Genomic DNA, 15,294 nt, shown 5'->3' on the forward strand with positions numbered 1-15,294 from the left:
TATGCTTTCCTGTGGTTTATAGAGAAATATCAGTGAAATAAAATTGATATTTCACTGTTTCATACAGTGAAAATTAACAGCGAAAATTATCGATTATTTTCACTGTTATACTATGTAACGACGTCATTATTTCAGCAAAAATACAAATATAATCATTTTAAGCATAAAGTAATTTAAATCGATATCCCATCAAATCCAATAAATTTCCTTTATATAATATGCTTATGTTTAGAAAATAGATACATGCACAGTGACATTGCAGTGTCAGTTTTATGTAGCAAATAATGAACACCTTGAAATTGATTGTGTGTTTAAAACTATATGGTTGCACTTGTGGTGTTAATTCATTTGACTGGATTCAATGCATATACGTTTTAAAATCTACTCTACATGCGAAGACTGATGTCAAAAAATCTACTAAACATGCGTTCACTAATGTTACTTATATAGTCCTTAAAAATTCAATAAGTAATATTACTACAGCATAAACGTAGTAATGAAATGATCAATGAAGATTGGTTTAGCCCTTCAACACATCATAAATCAACTTCTATATCCAACTACAAATTAACTAGGCATTTGACACTAAGTCTTCTGGAAAAAAATCATTGTTATATAGTCGCCAAGGGCGTAAATGGCTGAAGTAATTAAATTCTTAGAACAAGTTGTCATACAAATTATATGGGGAATGTTCCCATTTAAGGATGGAGACCGACATTTTCCCGTCCATTTCCTGAGTGTCACCATAACTGTCCGATAGTTTAACAAGAACATCCAACTGCGTGATACTCGCGCACTTTCAATAATAAACCAATCAATACTGTTACAGATTTGTCACTGATTGAACAAACTTTAAAACGAATTCCTTGCTTTACATAATACGCCCGCGGATTCAGCATGTGTGATCGATGCAACTGGAAAACATGTGACTTTAGTACAATAAATACGAACTCGCAACGAGAATAAATTTTCACAAATCAACGCAACAAAGCGTGTTCATGCATGTCGGAAGGTGAAAAGTATTGCACTAACATACGAACAGTTTAAACAATTATTAAATGATAGTAAAAACTATATTAAGAGACGGCAATTGCCAAACATGTGCAAACATAATGTCAATTTAGTCCAACATGTAACCAAGAATGTGTGACTATTCATGCATCGTGTGGCCCCAGGGCTGATAGCGAAATGAGCTACTGAACCCATGCGAAGTAAGAGGTTTCAAGTAATCACATTCAGAATGTCGAACTTGTCATCCTATTTATGCAACGGTACCTAGTTTATTTAATTTAAACAAGTGTACCTGTTTTGTTCGGATTCAGCATGTTCGTGAAAAAATCAATAGTAGCAATCAGTTAAGGTTACCACAGCGTCGTGGGTATAGTAACCGCCGAGCGACCTTGAACTACGGATTCGATTTTCCTATGGATTCATTCTTAAAATCACTCAAAATACGCAAAGCACTGGTTCTAACCAGGAAACGGACTCGATAGTGTTTCAATAAGCCATAGGCTTTCGATGATATAAAGCTAAACATAACTAAGTAAAAACATCAATAGTAATACACAGAGCTACAGATAAGCTGCGTATTTGCGTAAATACGCAAAAAAAAATAGGTGGATACGCATTTTTTTCAAAATCTGTGCGTACCGGTACGCAAAACAAATCGCCGATACCCAATTCGAGCCGCCTTCTATGCGTAATGAAAAATCCCGTTTTGTTTTGGCCGTTTTGAATCGAGTCTTAATCGACAAGCGCTTGTTTTTATCTGGTAACGTATTTACCAATCGTTTAGATGATAACAAATGCGAGTCAAACAAAATGGCGTCTCGAGGCAGACGAAAAGTTGCGCAAAAAAATACAAAAACATTTAGATTCCTTTGTCGTGGTAAATTAATCTAAATATAAAACAATTGCAATGGGCATAGTTGATGACTTAAATGAATTTTGTTTGGGGCATTTTCGGTCAAAATACACTATATTATACTACCACAATACCGTTCCAAACCCCTATGATGGGGTGTGTTGGGTTTCTAAAACAAAAGTACTGGCCCATATTATTGGAACAAAAACAAGTAGAAACACATTCGATGAGTGGGTTGAGAAATTCCCTTGTCTTCAGATTGTTGAATCTGATAGCAGAAAGATGGAACAACCTATACTGCGATTGAATACATAACAGTGACTTTATGTAGGTACGGTTTTGAGAAGCTAAATTCACGTTTTATTGCAAATACCCAATTCAGTTGTTTGTTTTGGTACAAATACCCAATAATTTTTTATATGAGCGGGCATCATACTTTTGGATACCCAATCACGTTTTCCATTACCCAATTCATTCTTATTTTGAAGGGTATTACCCAATTACCTCAAAAAGCTTATCTGTAGCTCTGGTAATACATCATGAAAATAATACTTTCTACAAATTAACTGTAGACCTCTCATTCATTTATTCCTTTTAGGAAAATAAAAACACGGAATAAACATCACCAGTATTTTGTTTCAGTATTTTATGACCACACAAACAAGAGGTATGGTACAGATGCAATAAAATCATATAATAAAACAGTTGAAACCAAATAAAAGCTTTAATTTCAAACGTATACACTCTTGAATCAACATAGATCAAACACGACTATAACTATCTTATAATAATACATGTACCTCAAAAAAGACGTTCGGCGATAAAATATATATCGATACAACATAAATACACAATGCTGTTATCCGCTTCAAAATTGAATGTTATTTATTCGTTCGCACAATAATGGAATTTTGGGAGCGAATGGCAGCATTAAACGTTTGCATTAATATTATTATTCCTTCACTGTGTACCTACGCAGTGACACGGCCTTAAAGGGGCCTTTTCACGTTTGGGGAAATTGACAAAATTGAAATAAGTTGTTTCAGATTCGCAAATTTTCGTTTTAGTTGTGATATTTGTGAGGAAACAGTAATACATGTACTGAACATTTACCATGCTCTAAAATAGCCATTATATGCATCTTTTGACGATTTAAAAACCTGAAAATTATTAAGCGTTTCAATGCGAAACGAATTAATAATTTGGAGAGTTCTGTTGTTGTCGTTATATTTTGTGAAACTACGAGGATTGCTTATATAAAGTTTAAACTACTTCCGTCATTGTATTCGGAAGGATGGCCGAGTGGTCTAAGTAGGAGACTTTACTCCTGGACTCCAGGGGTCAGTGGTTCGAGCCCTGCTGAGGGTTACCTTTTTTCTTTTTTTAATTGTATTCCTGATTTTATACTGGGGCTTTTTATATCGAATGTTTACATTTATCAATATAAAGCATTTAATGACAAACTTCAAAAAATGCCAAAATCTGTGAAAAGGCCCCTTTAAAAGTGATTGAAAAAGAAAAAGGAAAGATTCCAAAAGCTTAAGATCGTAGGAGAAGCTAATTCTGTGTCGACTCGATGTTTGGCTCCTAAACTTAAAGGGATCTTTTCACGCTTTGGTAAATTGACAAAATTGAAAAAAGTTGTTTCAGATTCGCAAATTTTCGTTTTGGTTATGATATTTGTGAGGAAACAGTAATACTGAACATTTACCATGCTCTAATATAGCCATTATATGCATCTTTTGACGATTTTAAAACCTAAAAATTATAAAGCGTTGCAACGCGAAACGATTGAAAAATTTGGAGAGTTCTGTTTTTGTCGTTAAATTTTGTGAAACTACGATCCAATGTTTACATTTATCAATATAAAGCATTTAATGAATAAGTTAAAAAATGCCAAAATCTGTGAAAAGGCCCCTTTAACATAACTATTCCATGTTTGAGCCAAACTAATTTTTATTGATAGGCAAACGCATTTCGATTTACACGATTACTTGATATTTTTGAAGGGCCTAAAATGATTTTAATATGATACAACAGAGTTGTGGGAGAAAAAAAGGTATGAGGAAGAGATAGGTGTGGGAGATTTAGAATAGAGGAGTTAGATAATGTAGGGGCGAGAATGAGAGGTGTAGGTGACATCACCGTTATTATGAGTTCTCCAGCGTTGCCTCACGTTCGGCTTTCAAACATATATCTCAGTTAACGTGAAACTATGGTCATTATGACATTGAACTTACAGGAACGTCACATTTCCATGTCTTAGTATTATAATAGGTAAATGCGAAGAACGCTTAAGCAACCGTTATGTTTATAGACACTATATTAAACCACTAGAACACCTGTTGAGATAGAATGGCTTGAATATAAATTATGCCCAAGACTGCTTACTATTTTCGAAATCGTTTATCAGCTGGAATACCAAAAGATGTTGTGTTCCCCATAAAAAATGCGAGATAAAGTGTGGACTACTTCTTTGCTAAGTAGTGATTAGCTATTTGAAACTCGTGTTCAGATATAAAGCTTATCGTGCTAATCGATTAATAAATCATAGGGGAGATTCCGTTGAAGATAACGTACACGGAAGATAGCAAGTATAGCAAAATAAAGCGTTTACACAAGCAGGTGTACCTATTTCTAAGCAGCGGAAGAGCACAATCCGCCATTATTTGACACTCCAGCAGCGTGTTTATGCAGTCTATTTTCTGTTTGACACATATTGTGGTGATGTTTTTGAAACCAATGCATCAACAAGCGCAACAAAATGCCATGTTTTAAATCTTACTTATATAACTCTATATTCGTTTTACAATAAATACATGACACGTGACGCATTCTTAAAGACGCTTGTTTTCAACACATCATTATGTTGTTGTAATAGTTAAATATAAAAAGTATTAATCAATTCATAATTCTACCAAAGTTGAGAAATCATTATAACATTCACTATAAACATGCCTCTTACCTTCATGCAATATTACTATGTAGTGTTTGAAGTTGAAACACTAACATAGGGGTTGGTGTTTTTGTTGTGTTTTTTATCTAATCGAAATCGCATACTCCAGTTCTCATACATTTTAGACAACATGACACAGGACTATTGTAATTAATTGTTAGATACGTTGCTATAGTGTACTTTTTTTTTCAAAATGCAGTTAAAAGATACATACAATGACGACACACACAAATATCAAGCCCTAAGCATCAAGTCTCCGCCTACATCATGCCGCTATAGAATCTCATCCATTCGACCTTCCCAGAGGGACCTGTTGTCGGTTAATTATACATTTTATCTCCCATCATAATCATATTTACAGCTTTATGGTTCCCCAGCGGATCCCTTCAGGAACGTTTTGAAACCATATGATCATCTGTATCATGACATTAGACGAAATTTGAATATTACTTATCGGCGCATGCGTGTTTGTAATGAGTATACGGCGTGTATTCCGTATACGTGTAGCACGATGCAGTTAGGTGAATATATCTAACCGTGTAAAAAGTAAGTATATATGAAGTATTCTTAAAAATATTTACAAGTTTGAACCTTTTTTGCGTTTTCTCATTCGTTAGACACACTTTAGTTGACTGGTTATTCATAATACCAGAATATGTGTTGGCTTTTTTACGATCACACGCGATTTGGATGTATACCGGTTATTATAAACACTGCACTTAGTATTTGCATAATAACTGTAACAGCTGTGATATGTTTTCCTTAAATAAATCGGATTTCCTTGATCAACTTCAAGAAACGTACATTCTGCCAGTGCAACAGATGTTTTGTTGCAATCATGGTATCGCATATTAATTATGGCGATACACGAATCATAAATATATACTGTACCATGCAAATATATTTGTAACATCTAATTCACGTGATATGGTAATGCAATCAATGTTATTGTGATAAATAGTACACATATCATATAACATTTAAATTGTATCACTGATTGATTAAACAGCAGTTGAATATAACCACGGGACTTAGTGTACAATCTTAAGACATGTATTAATGAATGCATTTTTCTACACATTATTGCGTTACCTGTTTTGTAAGTCAAACAGTTCTTGTACTTTCATAATGTTATAAAGAGATGTAGAAATTACTTATTTCAGATATACACATTACCTCTTACAGAGGAATCTCCATCTTCCTTGTGTGACAATAGCAACGTTCCATTTTCGTCCGAATTCGCGCGATGTTCCCAAACGGTTTCCATGGTAACCAAATCAAATCAAACCAGAGTTTATTGACGATGCCGTCGCCACAAATCACCTGTGGCCATAACTTGTCTTAACTTCTTGACCCGTGCTGTATATTCGTGCTGTTTATGTGTGTGGTTTCCTCACAACGGTTTCACATATACGCAAAACAATTTCCATACTTGGAATCCATAATGTACTGTACAGACGTTTTCATATAAAACATCGGTCAATTTATGAAACCAAATTCCGTATTAACACGTATGTTTCCCGCTCGGTTTGTTACATTAATAAATCCAAATACAATCACCTTCTGAAAAAAAGCGAAAGCGAACATTGAAATTTGGGTAACCTATCGTTTCACACTTAATGGACATCAACCACTCTAAACTTTCGAATGTCACATCGAAAGCACAAAACAGCTAGTATTTAACGATGCTCTCGGAGACCTTACAAGGTAGGTTCACTCGAATGTCATCGGTACGGGACACTCTGTGCGTCGGAACGGCAGTATAATTAGAACTAAATTAACGTCAAGCCTTCTACGGATGCTGTTATTAAGCGAGTCATTAGTGTGAGCCTACTTTCCCGACGGCGTAATATGTAATGAAGTTCCTAAATGAGTCAGATAAATTACGAATATAGTTGCATAATTGATGTTTATGTCACAACAACACAACAAATGCAAATTATGCAACATTAATTAATTAATAAATATCATATTAACGTCATCAAGAAACATTGCAGAAGATGATTGTCCTCAGATGTAATTATTACGAATATATGCAACATTTATCCGAATTGATAATGATGTTAACCTACTATAGTTATAAAAGTATTGCACCCATTGGAAATCGCTTCAGTTTCGTAATTAATGGGATTTGAGCTGAACGTTGTATTAGTGTGACAGTGTCCTATACATTTAGTGTGACAGTGTCCTATACATTTAGTGTGACAGTGTCCTATACATTTTATTAAATAATAACGTATTATGTGCAAACTATTGGCATGATTAGTGCACATTTAACTTAAAAAGCTAGCATTGCTATGATTCTCCGAAATACGTGAAATAATTATCACAATTTCAGTAAAGTTCCGACAGATGGATAATCACGTATTGTGTATATATCAAAACAGGACGGATCTTAATAAAAATATTTTTAAATATGCCTAATTAACTCCAACTAAGTTCCTCTTGAAACTATTGACAACTCACTGACCGAGCGTAACCTGTACTTTTTCACAGAAAGGTTCATGATGCTATTATTAAACGGTAGCCAAATAAATACTTTATGTCTATACGCCATTGAAATGTTATACAGTGTATTTGCCAAAGATTTGGTGAATAACCACTAAGGCTTGTTCGATGATAAACATTAAACATATTAAATATCAAAGCACAAAGAACACTGCGATTGCTTGGCAAAGTATATATCTTCAAACAAACATATCCAAATTGAAATGGACCCCTTCAATTGTGAAGCTAGAGCATTCGAAAAAAGGAGGCCAAATGAACAAATTTTGAATAAAGTATTATTATAAAGCCATTATAAGTCAAATAAAACTGTAATTTCAGAAAACAAATCGTTACAAATAAGGAACTGACAATGAAAAAAATTGAACTAAATCCTTCGCTTTTAGAATAAACCTTATATTTTAATGCTTCACCATGGTTTGAAGGGTAAAAATCTTATTAATACATTTAAATTTTAAATTTATTAATAAATGGCGGAAAAAGTATAACATCGAAAGAAAATCAATAAATTTCTCTGTTTAGTCTTAAACCGTTAAGTTTCCATACGAGAAGCAGCTGAGTAAAAATCGAAATACATGTATGAATTTCGTATCAAGCGTAGATAGTGAATATTCTGTTCGCACAAAGCCTTTTCAAACTTAATCAATAAATCGCCATAAACGAAAGTATTTTAGTAGAAATGATATTATTAGCGTTCATTAGAAGTGTTGCCCTTGGATAAAATGCATTGAGCTTAATATTATCTTGAGACGTTGGCTTTTAATTCTTTTTAACAAGAATATATCGGTTAAACTAATCGATTCTCCCCGCTGATGCGCTTGGTCGATGTATGGGCTAATTGAAAGCATGGGAACAAGACAATAAGTCTTAACCCTTTCAGTGCTGGAACCAAATTTTGAAGGCCTTTGCAAACAGTTTGGATCCAGATGAGACGCCACTGAACGTGGCGTCTCATCCGGATCCAAACTGTTTGCTATTCTGATAGTATTCTGTGAAAAAAAAATCGAAGACAATGCTAATTTTAGAAATTCAGCAGACGACATTTTAGCAGACGACAAATTTCCCAGCATGCAAAGGGTTAACTATCAGCAGACCTAAATAATTACACTGACCTGATATTGGAGTAGAATGTTGTGACAAAATATTCACGTCCAATATGTAAAAAATCTTAATATTAAATAACATTGAAATCGGATAATTTGTTCCAATTATTATCAATATTAAATCATAGGGCAATAACTCCCTAAAAATAATTTGCGCGAAAACACAAAAATAAACTTCATAAAATACAGCATTTATCATATTAAAGGGTTATAACTCAATAAAAAAACATCTGAACGTAACGACTTGGCAATGAAGCGCATGTCAAACAAATAGGGATGAAGCATTTTCATCAAACTCGGATCGTTGTAGTCTCAGATATCGAATAGTGCGACGGACGGAGGCCGAAAGCCAGAAGGACGATATGCCGGACATAGCCTTACGGAAACGATTTCCGGCGGTCTGTTTCAGACCCACAAGAACGAACGCAGTTCCATCACAAAAGGAATACGGACGGACGGACAAAGCGGTGATTATATACTCCCACCTTTAAGGGAGAGTACATCTCTGATCAAAGTACTATAGCGCTTACGTGGGTTTTGTGTGTTACGCTAATGTCGTCGGCATACTCCGGTAAAATAATGTATTTATTTAGCTTAAGTTTCTGTGCACGAACGTCGCTCATCTACTTTATCACTATGTCTGAGTGTTATTTTGTATTAACATGTATTTGCGTTCAATGACGTTTTTCTAATACATCGTCAGGGTTCAAAATAAAATATGACTTTTCATGTTATTTTACGGTACAATGTGTCTTTTCTAAAAATGGATGTTCGTAATCTTATAATAGCATACACAAGCAATATGGATTGTTCTACTATTGATTGTTCAGGCTTCTTATTTTAGATGTAAAGATAAAAAAGGATATAATGTTATCGAAGTTTTAACTCGGTGTTGACAATTGGAATTATTTATGCCAATATCATTGATTACCATTTGAAAGTAATACGTATTTAAATATGAAAACTTCCAACTTCTTCGTTGAAGAAGCACTCGATATATGTACTGTACGAAGAAATGCTACACGATAAAAACATATCCAAATTCATAGTGATCACGTACTTTTGCAGATTTCTTTCACTCTTTTTTCAGTAATCCAAAAACACAATTTGACACCATTTATTTGATTAAATTTATTGAACGACCCTGAAGACGTTAAGCTCAAACCTTCTATTCACAAACACACACACAGTATAACTTGTTGCTTGAAAGCATCGTTTGATTTCGCACGAATATACAACGATTATCAATCTTCCTTAATAGGCATTTCAAAAGTTAAGCCTGTCGAATTCGTATGACTTAACACGACACTATACAATAAATTCAAACTCGGATTTAAATCGCACCATCCAAGCCAAGTTCCAACTACATCTTTCTTAATATGTAGCGTCACAATCGCAACTCTTTTGTTCTTTTCTTTTGTGAATGAACAATATAAACATTACAACAATAGGTGAACAAGCATCCCTGGTGCGATTGTCTGTATCAGTTTTCACAAAACCAAGTATCAATGGCGGGTAAGTAGTTCAGGTTCCCGCACAAACATGTGTAGTAGTTTGTAATTTGTTACAATAATACACCTCGTAAAATGCAAATATCGTTCGGCTGGCATAGGTGACAGCTGCGCACCAGGTTTAAGGCTATCGGGCGCTGTGCTAGCATTCATAACTAGGCTAGTAATAAATCTTATTAGGCGAGCTCTCGCTGTTTGTATTTTGCTTTTCATGTTTAACCTTTGATGATTACTACACCGTATTACGCCTGGCTGACATTGTAACACCCTCAAGTTCATGCACGTGCATTAATCAGTTTAAAGTTTCGCGTGCATGCGTTTTCTCCAAGCATGTTTTTCAACAAGGTTATTGTTAGTTGAAAACTTCATTTAACGCTTTCAAGAGTTCGCCTATACATCTAGGCATATGCATAATATATTTGAGCCGTGCTCCGTGAAAAGAGGGTTTAGTGCATGTGCGTAAAGTGTCGTCCCAGATAAGCCTGTGCGGAGACGCAGGCACTTTCCGCCTAAACTGAATTTTTGCTTAGAGGAGACTAAGAGATCTTTAAACGCAAATAAAATGAAAGCGAAAAGAGTCGCCCCTGATTAGCCTGTGCGGAGTGCACGGGCTAATCTGTACGAAACTTTACGCACATGCATTTAACCCCCTTTTCACAGAGCACGGGCCATTTAACAATGATTTGTAAAAAGGTAGATTCGACACCACATAAAGTCGTCTCGGTGTTAATGTTTTTATGTTTGAACAATACTTATGTTACCAACAATTAAAAGAAAATACGTTTAATAAAATATAATAAATCTTTCGTTTCGCAAGATTGATAAAGTGTTCGATGTGTACTTGTAAATATTTATTTGGAAATACATAACTCACACATAAAGACGTCCTCCATAATCATAAAATTTTATATTTACAATGACTGTAGCGACATCAACAAACATTCAATTGTATTACATTTCAAGTTGAAAATGAAAGTCGTTTTAAAAGAGACAATTCATCATGCCATGATGTTGAACGAAATTAAAAACGTTTCCTCGACTGCTTTAAATCTGATGTAAGAACGCGAAATCAATACTAGCTTCTGCACACCATTCCCGTAGGCAAGATGGTGAACAAATCTCCATATAAACTTAATGTAGCTTTCGAAAAGTTGATGTCGCGTGGGCTCGATTCATTACGTTGGTAATTTATTCTTATTGCCACTTTCGTCGTCGCCTAGACTTGTATTGGTACAATATACACTAAGATGCAAAAACGTGGTTTGTTTCATCTAACCATGTCTACGTTGTATAATGCAGAATAAGAATTTTGTCTAAACAAAATATAGATTAAATCAAATTACATGTAAATGTAAACGAGACCAAATTTCGTTTTCTATTTCGCTCAGTTTGGATAATTTTCGCAAATACGAAAATTCTATTTATGAACTCGGGAATACGGGCCCGAAATTGTCTTACGATTTTTTTTCGACAATTACAATCGTCGAGAATGGTCAAGACAGTGTATCATGCTTATAACATGGGAAAATGGAGTTGCACATTGGTATAGACTTGAAACGAATAATAGGAAACGATAAAATTTATATTTATCATTTAAAGAACATTTGAGTCGCGTTCTGAGAAAACTGGGCTTAATGCATGTGCGTAAAGTGTCGTCCCAGATTAGCCTGTGCATTCCGCACAGGCTAATCAGGGACGACACTTTCCGCCTAAACTTGATATCCGGTAAGGAAGGACTTCCTTAAAACTTAAAATACCATAAAAGCGTAAAGTGTCGTCCCTGATTGGCCTGTGCGGGAGGCTAATCTGGGACGACACTTTACGCACATGCATTATGCCCAGTTTCCTCAGAACATGATTCATTTAAAGAGGAGATGTACGAAATGAGCTTGATGCATATTGCTTGTTTCACTTACTCTAAATCCATCTGTTAACAGAATTACACATTTAACTGCAAAACTACAGAGCATTTTTTTTTATCATAGTCATCTCTTATTGTCCATATATCGCAAAACATGTAGCAAACAAAAGCAAACGCAAGTCTACAAGATAGAATGTATGTGTTTTTATGCTGGGGTGTTTTCTTCAACAACACCTGATTTTGGATTGCAATAACCCTGGACGGATTTCAATGACTTTTTTTCTAATACATCGTGAGTTAGTGTACATTCACTTCTCCGATTAAGGTCATGTTCCAAAATTGGTAAAATATTGAGTTTCTTGATGAGATGAGACATTTTCATTTTCTTGGGGACTTCATTACAAGCACAAGCGTGGTCGTAGATTTTATACCTTAAATCATGATTTATGACAAAAATGTCTAAAACTTCAAAATAGCCAAGCCAGTTAAATACAGAAGTTGTTTGTGACAATATTCCTCAAGTTCTGATTAATTATGAACGTGATTACATATATATTTTAATAGAATACGCTCTAATGTTTGCATTGATTCTGCCCTAGTTAGAACTATGGTCAAAACAAAACAATCAATGCATATTTCACGTTTTTGTAAATTGACAAAATGTTACAAATATACAGTGTATGCAGACACAGAACTCATATACAGGAGCATTGTGTCATACTTAGTGAAACTGTCAACAAACTATTATATTTACTTTTGGAATCTTTTGTAAAAATGTCTTCCTACGTTTACACTTATTGATAATAAATAATAATAAATACTGAGTGAAAGACATTTTCTTTTAAATATGAGCCTTGTTCTGAGAAAACTGGGCATAATGCATGTGCGTAAAGTGTCGTCCCAGATTAGTCCGCACAGGCTAATCAGGGGCGACACTTTCCGCACATGTATTAAGCCCAGTTTTATCAGAACAAGACACATATGAACGGCGTCTTTCTTGCAGTATGTTAAATCCACCACTTTGGACTCCAATAACGCATTTAACTGATCAAAACTGGTCTTAACAGCACCACAGTGCAGCGCAAATCCAGGCAATCATCAACACCAAAAGCAATTCGAACCCTCTTTAAATATAATCAATACCGACTTCCTACGATGCACAGCATAAATAGAAACTGGGTCGCTTTTTGCAGAAACACGAGCGTGCAATCACTTGATCTGTGACATGCTTCCATCGTGTTCCCGGACAAAATGCATTAAGTGTGATTCTTCTGTCAACACAACAGGTGAAACACACTTGACCACGAAGTTATAGCGTTTACATTTAGTTTTGGAATCTGATAATTATTTAAAGCCTAGATTGAATTTCATGTAATGAAATGCATCCGGTCCTAGCATAACGTACAGATAAAAAATCAACTACCTACTCAAAATGCATCTTATAAGGAAACAGCAGAAACCTGTTTATGGTTCATGGATCAATGATTAATCATTTACTGGATCATTTTAACCATTCTGTTCCGAAATGCCTACTGAATTCAATCGTTTGGAAATATCTTTGCCAAGAAAGTATAAAAAATAATAAGTTGTACTGTACAAAGTCCGCCCGAAGTTTGTACCAGTGTAGGGCATACATATTTATTTGAAACATACGAACGATTGAAAGTGTCACGTTTTAACAATGGGTCCCATTATCTAAATTCAAAGCATATCTTGAATAGAATTGTTGAAGGGAAATAAAACGCATTTATGATTAGAATTCGCATATGAACCAATGCAGAACAGGAAAATCACGCCGCAACATTGACCAAAGGAGCCAGTCTATCGCAAACTCAATTACTCCAGAAAAGCCATCCATCTTGCAATCGCAAAGGAGCCAGTCTATGGCAAATGCAAATGCTACAGAACTGTCATACATCTTCCGATTACAATCCGTACAGATAGTTACAAGACGCATACATTAGTGTTGACGGCAATCCACGAGATAATTAAACACGAGTCTACTCTACTCTTTCGTACAACATATTTTTGTCACGTACACTACTCTTGATCACATGCAAATACTTGTGCAGGTTTATGTTTGATGTTGCTATTTTGGCTATATGTACAATATCGTGTATTTTAAAACGTCCACCGGTGATGCAATACGTGTTCTAAAACACATTTATTGTGTAAAGTTCCGCATCATCCATGTCGCAATTAGTTGTGTGTAAAAGTTTTATATACGTTGTTTTTAATGATAGACATATATAATTGTCGATATTTTAGTATACTATGTGTTTGTTCAATTCATTACACATATTGTCTTAATTTTGTTTTCTGACTAAGTGACTCAATAACGCGTTACGTTTGTCCATGTTACAAATTTTCAATAGCGTTTGCAAGCTATTTCTGTATCCAAGCATTAAAAAAACTTCTTGGCGTGTTTGTAATTTTATGTAACAATGCTAACTATGATGCCGAACATACGAGACGAGATTCGGCATGCGGATTATTAATTTGGTTAATGGCTATCCTTTCAATACTTCCTAAATCGCGATTATTGTATTTCATCTCTCGTTTGAAACTAAATAACATCACATGAGAATCTTCTATTAAAATTTACTTGGCTCGGTACTTGATTGTCATCGATAAAATTTCAAATACAACAAGCAAAAAAAAAACTCAAAATAAAAATTATACTATTGAATAAAGAGGATAGTTTGATTGAATTCAATTATTTTGTATTACTAATGCTAGATTTCGAGAACGGAAATAATGTCAGGAAACGTTTATAAGAAATGCATAATAAAAATATGCTCGTCTCCACATAACCATAAATCTAAAGACAATACCTTTAGCGTAAATTAAGTGTAATGTCAATAAAAATTGTGAATATCATATCAAGTGTACGTGATTAGTACACCTATATGTGACAATGTGTTCTTATACTAAATTTACTATTATATTGTCAACAATACTGAATTCGATAAACGTTGAACTACATGTATATTCATATTCGTCGAAATCATTGGCGCTTTTTTTTGAAAATTCGTGTATTTTTCTCATTTTATAAATTGCCAAGCGCCTATTATAAAAAAAATGTACACTAAGTTTATCCCTGATTATGACATAGAATTCGACAATCCGAAATATAATATTCCTGTCATACGAAATATGGTTTCCGAATATAGATAACATACCGGATTTTGAATCAGCCATTTCCAAACGGTGTTGTCCGTTTCCGACCTGTGCATTGTTGTCGTCTGACTGCAGACGTGGTTCCCAAACACCTTCCATTTTTTAAATATCTGTCCAATTTCAGATTCCAACCACTTTTTTTCTGAACTAAAAAATTGCGAAACGAATGATACACCTCTCTGTTTTAATTTTAAAAACAACACTCCGTATATATCGCAAAAAAGCAAGAACTAAAATAAAGACGGAAGGTTCCTGTAGCACATCGATTTTTTTAAATAAATTCTCGATCACTGACAATAAATATTTTCACTTGT

General features: G+C 34.5%; 1 protein-coding gene across 15 annotated transcripts in view; it reads right to left on the bottom strand.

Annotated features, from left to right (window-relative positions):
* LOC127876662 (myelin proteolipid protein-like) overlaps window positions 1-15,294 on the bottom strand; it is a 136,734-nt gene that overhangs the window by 69,130 nt on the left and 52,310 nt on the right. The window contains exons 1-2 of one of the 15 annotated variants that reach the window (XM_052422016.1): window positions 9,489-9,991; window positions 5,997-6,143 (exon numbers count right to left, since the gene is read on the bottom strand). The exons of 12 other annotated variants lie outside the window; for them this stretch is intronic. In XM_052422016.1, coding sequence (XP_052277976.1) covers window positions 5,997-6,087 — 91 coding nt within the window. In that variant the 5' untranslated portion in view covers window positions 6,088-6,143; window positions 9,489-9,991. Of the gene's footprint in view, window positions 1-5,996; window positions 6,244-9,488; window positions 9,992-14,982 lie in introns of those variants that run through there. 2 more of the 15 variants (XM_052422011.1, XM_052422015.1) reach the window with 2 other exon arrangements.

Source organism: Dreissena polymorpha, chromosome 4 (genome assembly GCF_020536995.1).
Source record: "Dreissena polymorpha isolate Duluth1 chromosome 4, UMN_Dpol_1.0, whole genome shotgun sequence".
NCBI lineage: Eukaryota > Metazoa > Mollusca > Bivalvia > Myida > Dreissenidae > Dreissena > Dreissena polymorpha.